Source organism: Mastigoproctus giganteus, chromosome 3 (genome assembly GCF_048544385.1).
Source record: "Mastigoproctus giganteus isolate SK-2022 chromosome 3, ASM4854438v1, whole genome shotgun sequence".
Taxonomy (NCBI): domain Eukaryota; kingdom Metazoa; phylum Arthropoda; class Arachnida; order Uropygi; family Thelyphonidae; genus Mastigoproctus; species Mastigoproctus giganteus.
In genome coordinates this window covers 47727718-47752562 of record NC_143577.1, presented here as the reverse complement: position 1 = coordinate 47752562, position 24845 = coordinate 47727718, and the positions used below count along the sequence as shown (strand labels likewise).

General features: G+C 36.0%; 1 protein-coding gene across 2 annotated transcripts in view; it reads left to right on the top strand.

Annotated features, from left to right (window-relative positions):
• LOC150087935 (F-box only protein 3-like) overlaps positions 1–24845 on the top strand; it is a 210560-nt gene that overhangs the window by 65420 nt on the left and 120295 nt on the right. Inside the window, exons 3-4 of one of the 2 annotated variants that reach the window (XM_090369278.1) lie at positions 3328–3431; positions 20866–20980. In XM_090369278.1, coding sequence (XP_090225404.1) covers positions 3328–3431; positions 20866–20980 — 219 coding nt within the window. Of the gene's footprint in view, positions 1–3276; positions 3432–20865; positions 20981–24845 lie in introns of both variants that reach the window. The other variant, XM_090369277.1, reaches the window with a different exon arrangement.

Sequence of the window (24845 nt, the reverse complement as noted above, 5' to 3'; positions counted from 1 at the left end):
GAGCATGGGCTTGGCACACCCAGGGTCCTGAGCTGGATATCATCATTCTTCTCTTCCTTGATGATTTCCTTCTACTTCTTTCTCTATCTCTCTCTTAGGGTAAATTAGAATTTTTTTTTTTTTTTTTTTGGGCTGGTGCAGCAAAAGCCTCAGGCTTCCTTGCACCATATGGCTAATAATAATAATAATCTACAGTGATATAAGTGCGTTTTGACATCTGTCTAGGAAGTACTGTATATATGGTTATAATAAGTAAAAAATAAACTAATCGGATCTTTTCCCTATTATTCTATTTGAGAATGGGTAATCAGAAAGGAGCAATAAATAAATTCTGGCCATTTTACAGAGTTTTATATCAGCACACTGCAGTACGATAGAGTTGCGCTAATGTTTATAAACCATTCGACATAAGATGCAGAACACATAAACTAACTGGATGTAACAAAATATGAAAAGTTAGGTTAGGTTTGGGAAAGTATGAGACAAGGGAAAACTCATTGACGGCAGCAGCAATTGTGGTAGTACATATGTTCTCATCAGGAACCAATTCCTTTGGTAAATTTTGGGTCTAGATCCCTACTTTGATACAGAGTGCTTTATTTTTTGTCTGCATTATTTGTTCAGACTGTGTTGTATTGCTCTTTTCTAACTACCGGTCCTCAAATAGAACACTAGGGAGCTTCTTGTTGCTATTGGTATCCCAGACATTTATTTTTAAATATTATGGCTTTTTTTATAATTATTTTTACCAGATATTAAAGTGTCACTTTTGTAAGAGTTTCAAAAAAGTTCCCCCCCCTCCCAAAATTCATGTTCATTTTTGATTTATACACTCATGATCACTGAATTGTGACCATCTACCTAATACTGTGGTGGGCCTCTATTTGTATGGATAACAGCCACTATTTTCCTAGGCATTTAGATCCATAAAGATATAAAGCCATGCTGTCTGCAACACTTTCCACAGTGTCAGAATAGTTGACGATTGTGTCCGTACCTCACTTCCCACTCCAAAACATCCGACAGGCTTTCAATTGAATTCAAATGAAGCAAATTTGGAGGCCAATCAAGGTGTGTGTTACTTTGCTATATTCTTTAATCACTCATGCACAGTGCAGGCCTAATAACCTGGTGCATTATTGTTTTGGAAGATCCCCTTTCTGTCCAGGAAAAAATGCAACGTGGTTTCCCAACAGCTTTTGGTAGACTTTGCCAGTGAAACATTGGTCCATACACACCAGGGGTCCTAGTTCCAAACATGCTCCATATTAAGCAACGACTGCCACCTGCATGCATGTTGGGTCCATGGACTCATATTGCTTGCATCCTTCATTGTGATGCGTCAGGTATTTGGACACACCCGACCGGCACACTTGTTCCAGTTCTCAAATGTCCATCCAGCATGTTGTTGATACTACAGCATTGAACAGTGATCAGCAGTGAGGAGAGATTGTAGGGTGTCTCTTGGGTCATCTGCTTTGGAATTCCATATGTCTGAGTGTGCAGTGCATCGTCATTTGGTATATTGTTCTTGCATTCCCCATATTGTATTATGATATCAGATGTCGAATAGTGACCTCCCGTTGAGCCCATACAATACACTGCACCCTTTGCTCACCACAAGCATCCACCTTGTGTAATCCTTTACAGTTCTGTTGCCAGGAGGTGGTTTGACCCATTCAATACCATTCTTTGTACCTTAATTGTGTCCATGACCAACTGACAAGACTTGCCTTTTCCAATATGGAAGCATCTGATGCATGAGCTCCCATAATCATGCCCTTTTGAAGTAGCTGTCACAATCAGGCCCTTTTGATAAAGGTAGCAATTATGGGATGTAGTAAAGATGTTACTTCATGTTATCTTTACTACATCCCATAATATTACTTTATCAATTTAACTTGCACAACCAGATGCAAATTACTACTGTTCTATGTAGAAATCTGTTTGGCTTTTTATTCTGCAAGCTATGTGGAAAAGACCATATGGATGGGGTGATCACAAGTCAGTGATCACTGAGTGTATATGCTGCCTATTCAATTAAATTTTTTTTGAACTGCAATTCTTGGCAAGAGTTAAAAGATGTTTCCACGGAGACAAGAGTGCTAGATTTGAGAACTTGTGTATATTCTGACCATTTAACAGTTTACCCCTAGCCTTTCCACGGAGTATAGAGTTTAACACATTGACTGTCACGTCAGCCGTATATGCATGACACCATTAGGTGTTTTAGGTGCCATGTCAGACACATACGGCTGACACCCTCTGTTTCAGTCTGAGTTGCATCAGCTGTATAGCACTGACAATTGATGGGAATTTAGATTATTTGAAAAGTCTGGCTCCCTGGTGATACATCTGATAATTTGCATGGCGCTGTGAGAAAAAATAAGTGAGTTAGTGCTGATTATTTAAAAATAATATATTATACAAATTTTACAATTACAAAATTATGTAGATTTGTGGTGTTGACCAAAACACTTTTAAACACATGAAAGGCTGATGAATGATGACAGTCCAGGCAATAAGTAGAAACCCTTTTCCCTAGCTGCAGATCTTCCTTCACTCTTTGTTTTAGCATTAGCATTAGCATTAACATAAAACACTCATTCTTCTACCACTTTATCCCCTTTCTTAGCGTTGTGGCATATGAACCCATTTGGTCCGACAGATCAATGCCTGCTTTTCTTTTATCATATGCTAGAATAGGAAATGGTTTTTGTTTTGCTTCTTTTTTCATCTTCCTTTACTTGTGGAGTATTCCTCAACCGTTTCTGGGACATGCTTTGTTGACATTAAAATATTTATTTTAGAATTACTAATCAAATTATTTACTAAATATTTTTTGACCCCAAGGGTAATTTTTTTCTTAAACTAGCTTGGCAGTCAGTGTGTTAAGAAAAAAAAATGAAATGCTATTTAAAAAATAAAATTCTTTGGAGATAATATTTTGTTATTGGATTTACAGTTTTTTGGTTTTTTGAATTTGTTTTATTTACCCTATTACTAATGGAAAATTTTGTCAGGAACAACTCTTCTGGTTTTTATGCATATGTTGTTGTTTAGTTTTTAGGAGCATTAGCAACTAAGGCCATATTGCTCCGGGAATATGTGGTGGTCATTCCCTGACCTTTCCACATCCTCCGTATTTGGTGGTCATGGTTACGCATATGTAAATCAGTTATACATCATAAGTAATTTTAGCTTGTTTCATTATATATATATATATATGTTGAATTTTACTGATTTTTATATATATTTTTAATTAATTTTTTGTAGATGTCCTTCCGGTATAAGTTGGAAAGAACATTTTAAATGTTGGTATTTCAGATTTGGTCGCTATATTCATTGCTATTCAGACATTAAATCTGCCTGGGATAACCTTGAGAATTTTATGCGTATTAATTGCGGATACATATATGAATCTTTAAAGGGTAAGTTTTTAATGGAAAAACAAATTTTGGAAATATACTTTTATTTAAAAAAATTGCTTAGTATGGCCAAATCTGGCTTCACATGTCAAGGAACTTGAGTGTCCTTTACAAAGATCTATTTTCATAAGTTTTGTAGTGCCTTTTTTCTTAATACACAAAGACAACCTCCTCTAAGAAAATAAAGTATATTTTACAAGCTCTTCAAACACTGTATACACCACAATTTTAATAAATGAGCATCATATTACAAACCCTTTACTGGGTTCTTGTTCACATGCATAATGAGTCAGAACAAGGATTACAAATTAGCCTTTCTCAAACATTGGGGAACCAAACACTGTTCTTATAGTGTTTGGTTCCCCAGCACCCTTGCCATGCTCCATTAGACCCTACTTAATTTTATTGTTGAGATGCCCATTCCATGGTTTGTCTATATATCTCTCCTTGTTTCTGTTTAAAGCCACCTGGCTAAATTTCTTATTGTAAAAGGCTATTTTATTTTTATATATATATTTTTTAAAGCTCTTTCTGATATTACCACAAAGTTCCTATCACTATATGCTTGAATTCATCCCAATACATGTTCTGCCAATTCTGATTGCTTAGTTTATTCTGATTACTCTTTAGCTACATGTTTGTCTATGTGCATTTGAAATTTTTTTTCAGTCTTCCTTGTGTACTTTGTCACATTTATTTGTATTTTTATATATTAGTATTAGTAACGGCCGCATGGTGGAAGAAAGCCTATGGCTTATGCTGCACCAGCCAAAAAAAAAAAAAAAAATCCGAACAAAACAATGATAAAAACAAAAAATAAATAAATAAATTAAATAAATAATAATAATTAATAAATAAAATAAAAAAATAAATAAAAAGGAAATTAAACCTATCATCCTATGCGCTTCCCTTACCCGAAAGTACTATCCAGATGACCTTTGAATTTCCCCAAACTGTCGGCCTCTACCACCCATGAAGGCAACTTATTCCAGTAATTTATAACTCGCTGGCTAAAATAAAACTTCCTGCAGTCCAATCTAAACATTTCCCCCCGTAACTTGAATTTATGTCCCCTAGTTCTAGCATCATTTATAATCTTGAAAATTTTGTCCTCATTCATTTTACTGATGCCTCTCAGAGCCTTAAACACCTCAATCAAATCTCCTCTAAGGTGTCTAGTTTCCAAACTCTACAACCCACATATTCGAAGTCTTTCTTCATAAGGACGCCCTTTTGCCGATCTCACCAGGCGAGTTACCCTTCTTTGCACCCTTTCAAGAAGCTCGATGTCTTTCTTTAGGTGCGTTCTGTGCCTTCTGTTTGCTCTGATGCCTTCTGTTGTGCTCAGACCTTGTAACCAACCTCCCATCTCATCACTTCAAGCATGCATATTTTACAGATTTTTTTCTTTTTTCATCAAACCTTTTATGTACAGAATTGTTACCATTCTTTCATAATCTATATTGCACGTTGGGTTGTTTAAATATTGTTCTATGGTTTTTTGATTAAATTACTTGGGTTATCCATTATTTAATCATAATATTTTAATTAATATACCCATATTTAATAGAACTATACCATAATATTTTAATACTGCTGGTTTCCTCCATTATTTTTTTGCCATTGTTGCAAATTTTCAAAGATTTATTCAGGTGATTTAGGCGATTGTATGCAAAGTTTACATATCAGCCTGAATCTCAGTTTTCTGTACACCTGAGAACATAACCTGTCTTTCTCTGTAGTTACTAGGACATCGAAAAAAGTGAGCTATTATTAACCTCAATATCAACCATTAAATTTAATGGTCTGATAAATGCTGTTTAGATTTTCTGTAAATTTTTGTAGTTCTTCCTGCTCATGTTTCCAAATTATGAGCACATCATCGATAAAACACAGCCATAGGGAAGGCCTTAATGTGGCCCGCGATATGGCTTCCTCCTCAAAGTTCAAAGATCTGCAATAATCAGTGAAAATGCATTCACTATGCTGAGGCCTGTCTTAAGTTTGTATATTTAACCTTCAAACTTAAAACAACCTTGTTCTAAATATAATTTTATGAGATGTATAAGGGATCTATTAAGTAATATCTTATTGATTTGTGGCACTTTTACTTCCCAACCAGTAGTTTTCTTTCCTGTTATGTTAATAGCTTAATCTACCAAGATGTTAGTTAACATGTCATTAAGCTGTAAGTTTGCCATGCATCAAGATATGCTAAACTGTCTCCATTTTCTATGCATTCCTATTTAATTACTTTGATTAATTTCCTTGTAATTAGTGAATAAGTGTTCCTAATGCTGTGTTAAAATTTACAAGTCATTTGGCTAAATTCTGTGCTGAGCCAAACTTACAGCTTACAATGGACCTTATGACATTTACCCTCTTTGTGAATTTTAATTAGCACAAATAGTAAAGCCCCTAACTAAACAGGATGGAAAGCTGCATCATGATATGCCTTTCTCTAGCTTTAGTTGAGTCCCTAAATTTGTGTACATTTCCTGCTGTTTAATATGGCCTGTTACTTTGATAATGTAATGTGATCTATTTAATACGATAGTAGTAGTACCTTTGTCAGAGGTCTTTTTATCTTAATAGAATTATCCTCTTTTAAGGTTTTTAATGCCATCTGTTATTCTCTTGTTAAGTTAAGTTTAAATGCTAAATTATGGTTATTTAAAGTGTGTGCCATTTCCATTATAAGATTAGCGTTATCCTGTTTGTCCATTCTCTTGTTAGCTGCTTTTTTTTATTGCTGCTATGTAATCAGTGTGGGAAATATCTTGTTGAAATGCTAAACTTTGATCCTAGGGCTGAAACGTTTAACTTATGTGCTGTGAGAACCCTATAAATTAATATTGACAACTTAATTGAAAACTCTTATCATGTAAAGAATACAGAGGGTCTTCATTTTTCTGTTCAGCATTCCTGTTGTTGTTTTTTTTTTTTTTTTTTTTTTTTCTGCCTAGATACTCATTGTGGATCTTTAACCAGAAACATCTATCCTTATGCCGCTGATTGCTTTGTAGACCATCCGGTACTGATCCTGTTGATCAACTATTACCTTTCTTCCTGAGTGAGATTCATATAAGTTTAATTTCAGCACTCTTAACATTCTTTTTGCTTTTTACTATAATGATTGGATTATTCAACTGCATTCCCTTTGGTGTAACTTGGTAGTTCCTACAAACCTTAAGAAATTCAATATACAACCTAGTCTTTCTCTGCCTACTTCTCCTGTATTTTCAATAAATACTGTCCATATTTGGCTTTATTCTTGTCTTTAAATAAGTCATTTTCTTTGCCTGTGTTATCCATCAAGAAATAAAACTGTTCAAACACTTCATATACCATGATAAATAATTTTTTAATAAATGAACAGTACATTATAAATCCTTTACCAGGTTCTTGGTCACATGCATAATGAGTCAGAACATAAATTAGCCTTTCTCTAATTGCTGACATGTTGTATGCAGTTCCTCCAGTCCAGCCACTGGTTTCCTAGCAACCCCACTATGCTCCATTACTTGCTATTTAATTTTATTGTTGAAAAGTTCCACAGTTTCCCTATGTTTCTCTCCTTGTTTCTGTTTGAAGTCACCTGGCTAAATTTCTTAATGTAAAAGGAAAGGATTTTTTTTTTAAACTTTTTCTTCCCTGTTACCACAGTAAGTTCCTATTATTGTATGCCTGAATGCATTCTAACATGTGTTCTGCCAATTCCAGTTCCTTAGTGTTCCCCTTATATATGTGTTGTTGTGTTTATCAATGCACATTTTAAATTTTCTTCCATGGGGGAACTGGTTCAAAGATATGACCCAAAGTGTAATAGTAGGCATATAATATATGAAAATATGTGTAAATGTGGCAAAGTATACATAAGCAAGACTAGAAGAAAATAAATACAGGGTGTCTATGAATGGACTTTTCAATAATAAAGTTAAGTAAGGACTAATAGAGTATGGCTGGGGGGGGGGGTTGTTGGGAATTAGACACTGGATTGGAGATACTCCATATAACATGATAGCAGTTAAAGAAAAGCTAATATGTAATCCTTGTTCTGACTCATTATGCATGTGAACAAAAAAATGGTAAACGGTTTGTAACGTGATGCTCGTTTATTAATATTGTTTATCATGGAGTATAAAGCGTCTGAATAGTTTATTTCTAGATGGATAATACTCACTTTAAATGGAAGAAAACTTCCCATTTGAAGACATGATTAAATAGTATTTTTGATATGCATTATTTACAAGGCTCAGTTTAGAAACAAATTGGTACAAGGTATATAGTTGTATACATTCTAAAAGAAACCATATCTTTTATTACATTTGGTGGCCACCTTGAATGTTAAGGCTAAACATATTTACATAAAAAAAAAAAAAAAAATCAAAAATCTTAATTTTTCAAGTTAAGTCTTCTTTGTACAAGTTAGTGCAATTGTACCATTTCAGTACATAGCTAACTACTTAAGTGGTTATAAATTGGCATCCTTAAGTATATATTGTGAATACTTTCACAACGAGTTGCCATGATATTGCACTACTTTGAATAAGTAACACTTCACCATAGAAGACTATTGAGCCGACCGGGCTAGCCGAGTGGGTAAAGTACCTGCCCGGCAACCCAAAGGTCGCGGGTTCGATTCCCGCCTCGGGCTTGGATCAAAGTACTGCAAAAACCTTGGGAGGTGCAATATGGCCACAGAAGCCGATGCGCCAACAACTACCAAATCAAAAAAAAAAAAAAAAAAAGAAGACTATTGTTACTTATTCTCAACAGATGCCACCGCCTAGACAGCACCATTTCAGAGCTGATTGGCTCCCCTTCAGGGGGTGTAAGCATGTTAACTCACTATGCAACTTGAGGCTTTTGCCCTAAAATGTGATGTAATTCAAATTACTTCACACCATCAGGTATATCTCATATTGTGGAGGTGCTCAGTGAGGCATCTTTTTTCCATATTTCTGTTATTGGCTGAGTCTGTTGTATATTCCAGGAAGGTGGTCATTTTTCCTTTGGAGAGATGGTAGAGAAGGCCAGTTCTAACCACCGTCAGATCCAGTGACAGTGCTCCAGCAAGGACCTGAAGGGCATCTGTACTGACCATGCCTGCTGCATGATCGAAAAAAATTTTGTTATAATATACTCTGATTTCAGGAAAGCTTCAGATACTGTTGCACATAAGACTGCTGCAAAAATTGGAGCAGTGTGGCATTAACTTCACCCAATGAAAATCCATAATCCCCTAAGTTTGTAATTGAGTGGGAGAAGACAGAGTGGTTATCAGACTCTGCTCTTTGTGGACTATTATTAGGGACTCACAGGGTTCAGGTGCTGGGCCCACTGCTGTTTTTTTTGTATTTATTAATGATATTGATGAGGGTATATCAGGCTTGATGTCTAAGTTTGCAGATGATACAAATGCTGGCAGGGTGGTTAGCGACAGTAACGAAGGTATGCTGCTGCAACAAGATCTAGAAATAATTAGACAGATGGGCTGAGAAATGCCAATTGAAGTTTAACATCAGCAAATGAAAGGTACTGCATATGGGTAACAGTAATCCCAGTTTAATAAAAATTAAAAGGACCTAGGGGTAATTGCGCAGTCAGATATGAAGTTCTCTTTGCAGTGTAGACAGGCTGCAATGACAACTCATGGGGTTTTGTTAGTGATATACAGGAATTTTGCTAGTAAGGATAAGGAGGTGATTATTCTATTGTATAAGTTTTCGTTTGGGTTTAGTGGCACAATTGGAGTACATATGTCATGTGCCAGTTCATATGGTATGATATGTTTCATTGTATAAGGAAATGGTCAGCTGCATCTTGACTACTGCATACAGGTTTGGAGGGCTCATTTTAGGAAGGATGTAGAACTGCTGGAACGGGTATAGAGAAGGCAACAAAATTGGTGAGGGGAACCAAGGGGTGCTCTTACCAAGAAAGGCTTCATTTCTGCAAATTGCAGCATCTGGAGACAATGCATCTGCAAGGTGATCTGATTGAGGTCTTTAAAGATTTGTATGGCTTGAGGAACCCAATGCTGGTGGGATGCTTCCTCTTGCTCAGACTATGCACATGAGGAGACAAATTCAAATTGAAGTATGGTTGCAGAATAGATATGCAGAAGTTTGCCTCCAGCCAATGGGTGGTCGATTGCTGGAACAAGTTTCCATCTGTCATTGTGGAAAGTTTGATTAAATTCAAGGAAGACCTAAACAAACTATTATGGAGGGGATGGATAGGTGAAATGGGATTTTTATTTTATTTTGGAAGATTCTGTACGAGCTTGCTTTCTTGCATCATTTGCCAGAGACAAAATGTTTAGTATTAATGTTAATACTAAACATTGTTCCTCTTTTAATCCCCTAAATTTTTGTAATATAATTCAACAATTTCACCTTTAGGTAAATCATAATTAAGACTGATGGTTACCTTTCTTTTGAACCCCAGTAGAGATCCCAGCAGAAGACTGAGTCATATGTTGAAATATTTAAGTCAGATTTAAATGCCTTTTCAGGTAAAACACCTGCATTGCATGCAAGCCTTGAGTGACGTAACTTTAACAGTTTTAAAGTCTGTTTTCAGACTGTCTGCTACTAAGTTTTTGACCTCTCTTCTGGTTTTATGGTCACTATTATCTGAAGCTCTGAATATTAACACATTCTTATCAGAACCAACTAGCCATTTCTTAATCTGATGATTGCCACAAGCAATATTAGCATAAGTGTGTGAAGCAGAAAAACCCTGCAACAGATCTTCCATACTCCTCACTGCAACCCCTATATCTGCAACCTGAGCAGCTGGTTCAGGAACAGAATCTAAGTATAGAGACAAAAACAAAAGCAATAAAAACAATAAGTAGGAATAACTTTTTTTTTTCTTAAAGATTTTATTTTATTTGTAAGATAAACTAAGAGAAAAGTAATACTAATGGAAATGAAAATATTTTACAGTATATATTTTGATATATACAATATTGTAGTATCACAGTAAAAAGAATTACAATCTTAATATAAAAGGAGACCTACAAACCATTAGCTTTTTAATAAATTATCTAATTTAAAGAAAGAATCCAATGTTGTTTGCACAGTTTTTGTTCTATATGCATCATCATTTTGTATGGTGCTGAGCACTTCTGGTGTTGCAGTGGTAGCAACTTCATCATCCACCTTCGCAAACTCTTCAAATTCCCCAACAAAATCCATATGCTCCTTTGAATTCCTCCATTCCTCAATGTTGCTATCACATTCGTCTTTTAGACCATGTTTTTTGATGATATTTTCTCCAAAGCCACTCTTTCTGAAGCAGTTGATTATTACACTTGATGCAATACTATCCCAAGCAATAACAAGATTATGGATAGCATCCAAGACATTCCAATTTAGCTGCAAATTGTTCACTCCTTCTATGTTCTGGAGTACCTTATCAAGTGGGCTCTATATGCTCCCTTGAGGTTATAAATAATGCCTTGATCCAGTGGTTGCATTAAACTGGTGGTATTGGGAGGTAAAAACAACAGCCGTATATTTGTCAACTTAAGTGACTCGGCAGAATGTGCTGTACAACAGTCTAAAATCATCAAAATGTTCCTTTTTTCTGAAGCCATTCTTCTGTCCAATTTTGATAACCAAGACTGAAAAATTTTGACCGTAAGCCAAGCACTTCTATTGGCCTCATAATCATAGGGAAGTTGGTTAACTGCTTTAAAACATCTTGGCTTGGAAAACTTACCAATCACAAGTGGGTGTAGTTTTGTACTGCCATCTGAATTGCAGCATAACAGAACGGTGAGTCTGTGTTTACTTAATTTTCCACCATGGCAAGACTCTCCTCGAACAGCAAATGTTTTGTTTGGCAGCAAATTATAAAATAAACCTGTCTCGTCAAGATTAAAAATATTTTTCAAGGATGGACCGTACAGAACACAACCAGTCTGTAGCCTTTTCTTTGTCGACTAATCCAGACTCACCGCAAACATTTTGCAAAACCAAGTTATTCGTCTTTAAATCTTTGGAGCCAGCCACTGCTGCATTTGAAGTAGCTAATCCCATGTTTACTGAGCTAGATATTTTGCCTTTTCTTGCAAAATCGGACCTGATATTGGCAAATTAGATGCACGCATTTGTTGGTACCACTCAAAGTTTTGTTTCAAGCTCCTTGTGTTTTGCCCCATGAATTCATTTCCTGTTTTTCATTGCTGTTGCAGTGTCTGTTTTGCTTCTTTCCATCCTATCAGCCTCTTGTATAATTTTTAGTTTAATTTCCAGACTTAATTCTGTCTGTCTACATTTTTTCGCCATAACACTGCTAGATAAGATTTAATACAAACAAATTTTAAGTTAATTTAAAGATACAAGTTCCGAAAAAGACATCAGCTCAGATAAAATGGCACAAAAAATAGATTGCTGTATATGATAGCAAAAGACCCTTTGAACTGGGGTAACAATTGCAACTGACCTTATTTCCATGGAGAGCAAGGGAGTGCATGTAAACAACTTAGAAAAACTTTTTATTCTTTTGTTAATTTAACAACTCGTCCTTCAGAAAGATGTTTTTCAGAGTGTACTTGACATTGTAGCTACCATAAACTGCTTTTGGTTGCACAAACCTAATTTCTAACAAGTCAGTGCCATCCTTCGGGTAGTAGGAATCCAGGTGGTCGGGGGCAATGGATTGCTCTGCCAAGATTTGTATTAAACATACAAAATGACAGTATTTATTTCTCACGGGATGAAAAAGAACTTTATAATACATAGTAACCAAATTTTGTAATAAACGAATATATTTACTTAGAAAAGCCTATCCTTTCCCAGGGGTATGGTATATGCTTCATATAAATGAGTACTTGCGTAAACTGAGTTTGTATTAATGAGATTTTATGTATTAACTTCAAAATTAGAAATTACTCCAACTCATGAATTTGTTGGTAACTCCTCAGCAGTGTCCTTATTGAGAGCAGATTGGTACACCTGCACATCCATAAACCTTTTAATTGATTATGTTCATCAAATGTTCATTTGATTAAAATCTAGAAAATACACAAATTCCACAAGTTTCCTTAATTCTGCCTGAGATTGCAGCATCTTAGGTGGAAGTAATGAAAAACTATCATCTTCACCCTCATATCAAGCTGTGGGATTCCTAACATTTATACTCTTGCTTAGAGAATTTATGTACAGCAATTCTCTAAAAATTTTAAAAAAGATATTCAAATCCTTGATATTACAAATAGGGTTAATATTAAATATATTAGCTTCATTAACAAACAAAACTGGGGGAGTTTTTTATTATAACCAACAACAAATCCCAAAAAAAGTTTCAGTATGTCAGTCTTCCTCAAACTCAGTATTAATTAATAACTTTTTTTTTTTCTTTTTTACGTACTACCTTTCACTCACTACTGTTGACATCAATCAATTACAATAATATTCAATTCATAACATTTACAACTCAAACACCTTAAAAAAGATCTTGAATTGCTTTAATACTTAATGTCAAAATATTATTCCCTATCAACTGTTTGTAGGAAATATGTTATACACAAATAATGATATGCAAGTAGTCATTCAAGAAAACCATTCAGCAACAATCACCTACACTGTTATAATGGCAGCCATTTTCGTGCCAATATTTTGTAAAGTGAAATACTTAATCACGAGAATCTCAATATTTATTTGAGATTAAGCTGAAAAAGGTTATGGTAACAACTGATAATTTCCAGAAGCTGTCCTAAAAGATGGTGAAACAAATTTCTGAGTTGTCCAATACTTTTTTACTGCTGTATAAATAGGAGCAAAGTGCCATTAAGGGCAAGTTACTGCTATGGATAAAGGGATAGTTAAGTGGAAGACAGAGTAGTTATCAATGGGCACTGCTCTTCGTGGACTACAGTTGTCAGTGGAGTTCTCCAGGGTTCAGTGCTGGGTCCATCGTTGTTTTCAATATTTAATAATGATATTGATGAAGGTATAATCACAAAGTTTGCAGGTGAAACAAAGGGTGGCAGGGTAGCTAATGGCAGTAAACAGGATGCAACAAGATCCAGGAAAATTGGGTCAATGGTTGATTGGGTTGAAAATTGCAAAAATGGCAGTTGAAATTTAACGTTGCCAAATAAAGCAGAGTAACTTATCAAGTGTGTGGTACTACACTCAGGGCAGTAGAAAATGAAAAAGTCCTGGGGATAATTATATACAGAAACTTTATTAGCAGGGATAAGAAGGTGATTATTCCTTTGGAGAAGGCCATTAGACTACATCTTGAGTATTGTATACAGGTCTGGAGGCCTCGCTTTAGGGAGGATGTAGAATGAGTGCAGAGGAGGGCAACCAGATTGGTGAAGGGAACAAAAGGGTGCTCTTACCTGGAAAGACTTCAGTTCTGAAATTTGCAGCATCTGGAGACTAGGCACTTGTGGGGTGATCTGATTGTGGTGTTCAAAGCCTTGGGATTGAGCAGGCTGAATGTGACTGGCATTCTTCCTCTTGCTGAGAGAAGAGGAAGGATAGTTGCAGGACAGACGTGCAGAAGTTTGTCTTCAGTCAGCAGATGGTTGATTGTTGGAATAGGCTTCCATCTGTTGTGGAAGTGGATGGTTTGAATAAATTCAAGGAAGAACTAAACAGATTCTTGGAGGGTACAGATATGTTTTTTGGCTGATGCTATATAACCTTTCTTTCTTGCATTATTTGCCACTAGTACTACTACTACTTTAGAATGAAAATCCAAGAGCACGTGTGTGTGTGGCACACAATGCCAACAACCATGACACTCTTGAACGTACATAAACTAACAATCAACTAATGCAAGCAAGAAACAAATCTGTGTGCCAAATCTGCAAAGTACTCAATAAGTGTGCCAATAATGAACAGTCATTAATTTCATGTGTCTTTGCATTTATGGCTCATTATAACGTGTTTAGGGCTGAAGCCTCAAGCTATGGAAAAGTCTAGACTATGTATAAGTATAGTGTAAAAGCATCAATAATAATTCTGTTAATTTAGATTTGGCTATGTATTATTGATGCTTTTGCACTATACTTATACATAGTCTAGGCTCTCATTATTTGACCACTTAATAATTACTGCTCATATACTTTACAGCATGCTGCTTGGGTGCATTTTGAATATAGTTATGTGCTGCAGCACATCACTCTTAGTGCCCTTTTACACTTATATGTGAACAGTGAATGAATTTGTCCATACCTTGATTTTATTTGAAATAGTGAAATAGCTCATTGTGACAGGAGATTGCCCCTTGTCACTACCGTTTAAAAAAAAAAAAAAAGTTTTTTTATAAAAGGTGTGTGTGATATGCCACTTTTTTACCTTACTTTCTGGTCTAAAAGAAAGTTTTGTCTTTTGAGTTATATTAGTCAGTTTTTTTGGTCTAAAATTAAATATTTTTATATATATTATTTAATAAAATTAAATATTATTGTAGCTTAATATTTTACATGTTTAAATGTTTAACACAATTTTAATTAGCCAAACTGGAAAGGAAGTGTGTGTGTCTGTGTGTTCAATATACTGACAATCTTTCCTCCATGTGAAAATTTTGTTTTAACACCTGTTATTCAGCATACAAAAATTCTGCTCATATATCTAACTCCTTCAGAAGATTTTTAATCCCTAGATTTACTACCTGAAAGATTTTAGTAAAAACCTTTCAGATAGTGACATCTTGATTTACAAGCCCATTCACTCCTCAGCAGAAGTTCATAAATTGGGAATGACTTTTCCTGCACATATAATAGAATGAGGTGAGCAAAAAAAAAAAAATTTTTTTTTTTTTGCTGCTTTGTTACAGTGTTTGCTATCATAATGGCCAAATGATGCATATTTATTTGGTGTTTACAATGCATTTCATTTTCAATGTTTTTTATATAGAATGCAGTTTTATATCACAGTAAAAACAAAGTGCAGTACTAATATATTATGTTGCCCTATGACAAATAAGGCAGTATAAGTTTTAATCCAAAAATCTAGCAATGATTAGTTCCCATGACTACCATTTAAAATATGTTCTCTATTTATTTATTTGATTTTAAATTTATTATTTTTTCTAAAAGCTTCTGGTTATAATAATAAAATAGTTTCTATTCACATTAAAATGATTGCAGATATTAAATAATGCTGTAGAATGAGTACATTTATCAGAATTTTTGAACTGTTTTCTTCTGAAGTTTTTATCTTGAGAACAAACGTATTACTTTTGTCTTTTATGTGAATGAACTCTTTCAGCGAGAACTACAGATTTACTATCTTTCATTAATTAATGAAATATATAGTGTTTTATCTTTATCAATTTTTCTGTTTAATCAAATTTAAAAATGCTTGGTTTATTATTAAACTTTACCTGCGAATGTTTAAACACTCTTGTGCTAAAATATTTGCCTTAACAGTTTCCACATGTGTAATACTGTGATGTTCATGCTATCATTAGGAGCACTAGAAAGTTGGTTTTTAGAGAGAGAAAAAGTTTTTGGAATAAGAATTTAATAATAAAACATTACATGCAGTTATTTCTTATTTACTGACTTAACAACATATGCAGGAAGAAAAATTCCTCAGTTTAAATATAGATATCTTCCAGACTTGTCAGTTATTCATCATTTAGTTGTAAATGAAACTGTAATAGGTGAGATATAAATTTCTTTTTTCTGTGTCAGAGGCTCATTTCAAGATGATTGAAATGAGCCAGTGATAATTAATTTGCTGAAAAAAAATTTTTTTTTTTTTCCAAATGAAAGCTAGTCGCAAGTTGCCATGATATTGTACTACTTCGAATAAGTAACACTTCACTATAGGAAACTATTGTTACTTATTCTCAGCAGGTACCATCACCCATATGGCACAGTTTCGGATGTGTTGTTCAAACAACACATCTTAACAGAACTGGCGGGTGCAAAGATTGTCATCTGTGCTGATGTAAAGATGGTTTTAGGTCTGCAAGAGTAGTGTGGTGTTGGGTTGTGTTGTTAATCTTGGTTTCTTCCATGGAACCCCTGATAGGACATCATGTTACCTGCCACTCACCTCTGGAAGGTAGGCAGGCAGTCCCAAAAACCTCTGGCTGGTTTCTGCTAGGGTCACCTGAGCTTCCTGACAAGACCACAAAAAAAAAAAAAAAAAAAAAAACCCATTAAGGTAGTGCGGCATTTAGAGTTAAGAGAGGGGAAGACAGAAAATTTGAGGAAGAGAGGGAAGGCATCCCCAAGAGCATTGGAGACATGCTCCATCAACCAAAAAAGGGGAATGGGATAAAGAAGAAAAGTAGTGGTGCACCACTGCGATCGTCATTGGGCATATTTTTCTTCAGAATTTCTTCATGGGGTCCCATAGTAGTAGTAGGTTTATGACCAATGGAGCTTTGAGTCGGCAATGTTTGGTCCAAATTTAGGAGTCTGGTCCGGAAGAGTTTGATTCTGGTAGCAGTCAAATTTTGGGAATCAGGTCCAGTAGTTGCATTTAATGCAAGTTGCTAAATCTTTTACAGTTCATTTTGTGATGTCATTTCTGTCTTCAAGTCTGGTTTTAGGTCTAGATCTGATGTTCAGTCCCACTATTGGGTTGTCAGTCAGCAGCAATTTCTCAGTTTGGTGGTAAAGTTTGTCACTGTATAAAGAGATCTTGGGCGAAGGAGGAAATGCCTTGTAGTCTTCTTCGTTCTTGAGTAGTTAGTGCTTACAGTCCTTGGGGAGGTAATGTATTTTTGTTATGAGATTACATCTGAGTACCTTATAAATCTCACAATCACACATTAGGTGGTCCCAGGATCTTGGGGAACCACAGTGGCAGATTGGGTCTTCCATGTGGAGTTTCCCTTTAATTGATCCATGGTCTGTCAGAAGGTAGGCGATGTGCATGCTAAGGGAGAACCATGGTGGTGATTTTGGGAATATACGGTCAATGGCCAGGAGGAATTTCTTTGTGATGCTGCCTTAGGTCGAGGTAGACCATCTGTTTTGCCCCACCTGCTGCTCTCCATGGGCCACCTGTACCCACATCATCTCCTCTCTGGGCAACTTCTACGCGTTTCCTTGTACTGCAGACCGGGAGAAGACATCTTACCTGCAGTCCAGTACCTACAACATGTCTTAACAGAACTGGCGGATGCAAAGGTTGTCATCTGTGCCGATGTAAATTGCCGCTCTACACTCTGGCACAGTGAGACACCAGAGCATAGAGGTGCTACAAATGGACAGTGGTTGAAGTTCCTGGCCAATAGCGGTCTGGAAGTCATAAATAGGCTCAACAACCTGGACTCTACCAACTATGACTTCCATGCAGCATTGCTCGTGACCACCTAATACGGAGGATGCGGAAAAGTCAGGGAATGACTATCACATATCTCCGGAGCAATATGGCCTTAGTTGCTAATGCTCCTAAAAACCAAATAACAACAACACAGCATTGCTGCCAATGCCATGTGGCGATCCTGAACCCGTGCTCCCTTGCATGGCCCTGTTTCTCCCCTTTTCCCATGGCAGGGGAAGGTAATGGTCCCCTTGTCTTCTCCTCCTCTGCTCCCCCTCTTTCCTTCTGGTTGGGCATGGGCCTGCCTCACTGATTTTGGAGTCATCTACTCTATCGACCTTATACTTCTGTCTCCCACCTCCAGCAGCGCCTCCATAGCCAGGTGGGCAGGAGCAGCAGTGCGTAGCACATGCTTCTTGATTAGACCGGGGTTCGAGCCCATGACCACCAAATACAGGTGATGCGGAAAGGTCAGGGAATGATCACCGCATATCCCCGGAGCAATATGGCCTTAGTTTCTAATGCTCCTAAAAACCAAATAACAAACAAACAAACAAACAAACAATCCCACTTCCAGCCTTCAGTCTCCCCTCCCCCATCTAGCTTTCCCACTAGTGTTCATCCCATGTTAAAATTATCCTAGCCCTACACCCAAAATTCTTAATTCCACACTGAATAACTTAAAACTCCTTTAGCTTGACCCAACCCCCCCCCCTTTTTTAATAGGTCCTAGCCACTGAAATCTCAGGAAATTAGTTGGCTGGAGTACTTATTTAAAAATACTGGTCTGCCTCCATGGGGCTTCATGCGTGCAATGTTGGGTCTCAGCAGGTTCCAGCAGCTAAATGACCAGATGAACAACTGTACACGACACTACACCCAACAATATCCATACACTTTTAAATCTCTGGTCTTTACAGCATACTGTAACATACGACAATGTAGACTACGTTGAGATGGGGGGAACCCCTGGTGCCATTAGACCTAAACACACTCTACACTTTTTATCTGGAGATGCTATATCACATTCATCAGACAGTACTGGATAAAGAAAGAAAGAAATGGAGAGATGTTTTACATCAGCCTTTAGATGTAATCTTATTTCTGGTTTGTCACAATCTTCCTTTTCATGGACATGATGAATCCATATTTTCTACAAATAAAAAATTTTAGAGAAATGATAGAGTTGCTATCAAATTATGACCTCATTTTGAAAGAACATATTTTAAGAATTGAAAGTTCATCTGATAGGAAAGAACCTTCATATTTATTGCCAGAGATTCAAAATGAGTTATTAACATTTTAGGAAATTATGCAAGAGAAAAAATAGTAGCCTATAATATAAAACAAGCTAAATATATTGGAATTCTGTTTGATAGTACACAAGACATATCCCACACTGACCAAATGTGTGAAGTAATTAGATATGTTCATGTTGTACGTGACATGGTTGTGAAACAAAGGAGTCATTTTTAGGCTTCTTCCCCATTGTTGGAAAGACTGCTGCCAAACTCACAAAAGAAATTTTAAATAATTTAGAAAAGGATGGACTGGATATAAATCTGTGCTGTGATCAAGGCTATGGCAATGCAGCAACCATGGCAGGAATTCATGATGGGGTCCAATCTAAAAATCAAGGAAATTAATCCCAAAGCATTGTTTATGCCCTGTGCAAACCACTCGTTAAATTTATGTGGAGTGCACTCATTTGCAAGCATTTTTTCATGTGTAACCTTCTTTGGAAAACCTTTCTTTCTTTTCAGTCTCTCCACACCATTGGCAAATAATGAAAAAATATACAAGAATGACAGTCAAAAGATTTGCCCAGACAAGGTGGAGTACACATTGTAAATATGGTAAAAAAAAAAAAATTTTGAAAAAAATAACTTTCACTGTACAAACATTGTGCAAACCTCAAGAGAATATAGATACCAGAGGGACCACTGAAATTTTATTATCATCCATACGTAAATTTTCTTTTCTAAGTTATCTTAACTTTCAGACACGAAATTCTACAAGAAGTTAACCTTACACAAAAATATTTCCAGTCAGAATAAGCCTGGAAAAATGTGTTGTAAAGTTATACCTTAAACTTATTTATTAATGAAGAAAGAAATAAAATTGTAGAAAGGGCTCTTCAATTTAAAAATACAACTTGTGAGGAAATGAGCATTTCAAGAGGTAACGGTTGCAGGAAAATAGCTTTAAAAATTGGAATAAAAACCTGTAGCTATTCTTGTCTGTTTTAGATACATATAAAAGCTGAAATTTAATAAATTCTTTGGAATTCTGATGTATACAAAACTGAATCACATGGTATATAAATAGATGTAGAATATGTCACTGCATTGAAAAACAAGAATGATATTTTTCATGATTTTTTTTTTTTTTTTTTTTTAAATATTATGGTTTTTATTTTTGACAGTTTCACTTAGTTGAACAATAAAATGAAAACAGGAACACATTAATACTTAAAAAGTTTTATGCATAAGGTATTAATTTTTACTAAACTTCAAAATTCCACAAAGAAATTTATTCCATGGAATGCAATGACATAGAAACTCACTACCTGTAGCCACTTTTATTTGTAAAAATTCACTGCCATAGACAAGGTGCTTCAGTAGCCAGGTGAGAAGGAGCAGCAGTGCTTAGCACACGCTTCTTGATTGGACCAGGGTTCGAGCCCATCACCACCAAATACGGAGGATGCAGAAAGGTCAGGAAAAAATGACCACCGCATATTCCCGGAGCAATATGACCTTAGTTGCTAATGCTCCTAAAAACGAAATAACAATAACTGCCATAGACCCACATGCATTTTGGGAATTCATCTACATGAGCACACATGCATTCCAAGAACTTGCTCATTAAACAGTTTGAAGTAGAATACATATATGCACATGTCTTTACATGATTTAAATATTCATACGTAAAGCAAAATAAATAAATATAAATATAAAAGCTATAAACCTCATTCTTCTTTTCCTGAGGTCTTAACAAAGCATAAGTGTAATAAAAATATGCGTAATGAATAATGTCGCAAGATTATTGAACTCAAAAGTGCAGTTGCATTGAAGGCTTGAAACAGTACTATTCTTCCCAGTGTTAATAGTAACAACTTTATATAGACAAAAGTGTAAATTTGTTTTGTAAATGCTCTACTCTTTTATGTGTAGAAGGCACAAATGAAGATGAATTAGATGAAGCTGAATCTGTAGTTGGGGCAAAATTTCCTAGTGATTTACGGTGTTCTTATCGTATTCACAATGGTCAGAGATTGACTGCATCAGGGTGAGTAAAAATTTAGCAAAGTACTCCATTGTCATTTCTTTTAATATGTAATTTTAACTTATTCCCACAAACTTATATGCAAAGGTTATTTAAGGTCTACTGTACATGCACTTGTATTTCTTAAAAAAAAAAAAAAAACACTTGATTGCAGGTCTCATCATCAGCTTCCCACCCCCATACCCTTAATTGGTTAGGGAGGGATTAGCATAGTTGGCTGGAATGTTTTCAGTACCCTTCTTGTATTCAAGAATGTGTATTCTTGGCTAATACACACACCGAGTTGGCTTTGCATTAGCAGCACCATATCTAATATGGGCCACTTTTTGCAGAACACAGCCCATACACATCTTGGCATGGACTCCACGTGGGTATATATCTATCCATGCATTGTATAATGTGTTCCTTAATGGGCACATTGTGCATCTCATCATTCTTAATGGTATGCATCAGTCTTTTTATAAGAAGAAAAATATGCAAGTTAAGTGTGCAAGTTAATTTTTACTTCCTTTGTTTGTTGTGACCAACAAACAGAGGAAGTAAAATGTGAATGTAAAGCAGTTAAACAAACAAATTTGAATGAATTAGCATATTTGTTTATCATTTTATTGATTTTATTTTGTTTGAAAAGTATTCTTATCCTCCACACTAGTGCTTAAATGAGCAGATGCCACATGGTCATCTCAGCAGCAGTGCAGTATCTTTGTTAGTGCTTTCCACAATCCTTATAAACCAGGAATGCAGCAATGTAGAGAATTACAAATGAACATTTTTTTTCTTGCATTTATGTTCTTTCAGCTGTATAATTAAATATAAATATTAGTTTAATGTTTTTAAGCGTATTGTAGTAGTCTTCAGAATTTAAGAGAAAAAGGTGTATATATTAAGTTGGTTAGATTTTTGTATCAATAAAACTTAAGGCTGAGGTATCAGTATACACAAATCTGTGAATTGCTATTTTCTGTTTTGGTCTTCCTATCCTGCAGGATGAAAATCACAGTTACCAAAGTGTGTGTAACCTTTTATTGGTTGTTGTTGAGCTAGTTGTGATAGACTTGTAACACCACAGAAGGGGTACACTTAACCATTTCGGCTGTTGCCGAGTAATTGGCACCTGCACTTAGTGTCCCAACCATCGTTCCATATTTGAAGTTGGAAAGATCTATACACTGGCCCATTCTTCCTTGCAGACACTCAAAAACTGATCACCACATGTGTAAATGATAATCTATATCAGCCATTCCTGACTTTGAGCCTTCAATAGCATCACAGACCAGTCCATTTCTGTGTACAAGGGGATGTTGCTAATGCAATGTCAACTGTTTGTGTGTGGTATAATATGTTACAGTATATGTATTAGTCTTAGGGAAAAATAGAGAATGTCTGATGATAAATTCATGTTAAAAATTGTTAATGTTCTTACTCTGGCATGACCACCGTGACAGAGAAGTTTACAATAAATCATGAATATGATCATTAACCATATTTAGCAGTCAGGGGCTTGAACCATGGTCTGCTCAAAGTGTGTGCGCTACTGCACTCTTGCCTCACTACTCAGCTATGTCAGATATATTCCCAATGCCAGTTGCCCTGGAGAGATTGTGCAAGGCTCATCATTTTCTCAGCATGGTCACTGCTTGTTCACAGGAGAGACTGTTTTTACAGGAATGAAATACACTGAAATAAAGTGGTGCAAGAATATTTGCTGATGTAGGTATAACGGAAAACTGCTAGATTGTTAATTAAACTATGTATGTATCTATTCAGATATATACATAGTTTGATTAACAGCAGCTGCAGGCAGAGGAGAAATTCTTGCACTGCTTCTATTTGAATATCCAGCAGGCTGTAAAGCAGAGTGGTAGGGATTTAAAAGCCTGCTTGGGGAGTTTATGTTATGGAACAAGCAAATACATGGGCTGTGTTAGGGTTACTAAGAGTAAAAATAGGAGAATGCAGATTTGCATGTACATTGATGCTAGAAGTATGGTACACAAATTTGATGAGCTTGAAGTAAAAGTCAAGCCATCAAATGCAGACATTGTAGAGCTATCAGGAGCATGAACATTACTGATATGTTGGGGATGCAAAATTTGAATATGGGGACTACAGTGTGTGCAGAAAGGAGTGACATGTTTCTTGTCTAGCGGCACCACGGATTCCCCCCCCCCTCTACAAACTGCAAAGTATGCTTTGTGATGCAGTACAAACTCTGTAAATGCCAGAGATAGTGTAAGTATTTGTGTTAGTTTGTATAGTATAGTGTGGGGTTACGTTGGTCTGTTGTTCCTCCAGCATTTAGGTGCCAGGTGCCCTAGTGGGACTCCACATTTCTGTCCACTGCCTCAGAGAGGTAGCTGGGTACAGTAGAAGAAAGACTCTGGCAGGATTGACATTAGTCCACGAAGAGTAGTATCCATTGATTACCACTCTTCTCTCACTTAACCATCCCTTTATTCATAGCAGGAGTCTTCAATGTGCAACAGTATCAAAAGCCTTTATAAGATCCAAATATTTGATATCAAAGTTATTCCCTGCATCCAGTTCCTTTGTGACCAAATCATAGTATCCAGTCAAATTGGTCAGACAAGACTTCCCCTTAACAAAAATCATGCTGTGTCCGAGCTATAACTGAAGTATTGTCTAGATGATCCTGCAGTGCTTCTTTAGCCAGTGCCTCCATTAATTTCCTTGGAACAAAAGTTAAACTAAGGGGTCTGTAATTACTTGTTGCCGTCAGATCCTCCTTTGTGAATTGGGGTCAGATTTGCACATCTCCAGTTCATGGGTACCTCCCCAGAGTCCAAGGAAGCTCTCATAATTACGGCTAAGGGTTTGCATACCTCCTTTAATATAACTGGATAGATCCCATCCCCCCCAGGTGCCTTATGTTTATCTTCAACAATTTCTCCTCCACTTTGCTCTCAGTTATTCCAAAATCACTTAGCTACCTGTTAGAGTTTGATAAACTTCTGGTACTCTCCTCATTGAATAACTCCTCATGTGTGAATATAGATGCAAAATACTCATTTTAGTTTGTTAGTTACATCAACGGTTGAACCATCGATATTCAGTGGACCAATCTGATTCTTCCTCTTCCTTCTAGAGTTTACATAAGTAAAGAACTCTTTGCTGTTTTTCTTTGCATCCTTTGCCAAAGATTTCTCATAATCTGCCTTTGCCTACCTAACCTCCTTTGTGACTTTGTTACAGAACAGCTTATATCTATCATAGGCTTCCGTGTCACCCATTAATTTATATGTATCCCATGCATTTTTCTTCTCTGCCACGTCTCATTAGTTGATCTGACATTCATTTAGGCCTAAACCTTGAACAATATTTCTTAGTTTGTATGAAAAGCCTAGTAGCTTCCAGGATTAATTCTTTGAATGCTTCCCATTTTGTTGGTAACGTCATCAGTTGGTCCCACCATATAGAATTTATATACTGTCTCAAACCTCCGTAGTCACCTTTTAAGAAAGCAAAAACCCTTCCCTTCATCCCTAATGGTTGTTAACTCTTTGAATAAATCCCACTTCAGCACACTGTGATCACTGCCACCTAGTGGTTCCTTTATCTGCAGATTCTTAATGCATGAAGAATCACTACTGATAATCAAGTGACCAACTCACAAATTCCAATCGATATCTGGGAAATCAAAATCTCCCATTACAAGTCTTATTGATTTACTGGCCTCTATTTCCATGTACAGTAAACCCCCGCTATTCGCGGGGGTTACGTTCCTGAGAAATGTTGCGAATACCGAAAACGCAAATACTGAGTTATGACTCCCATAGTAATAAAGGGGTTCCGTTCCAAAGCATGAAATATATAAGAAAAACTAGTCTAAAATTTTGTCTATGTATGT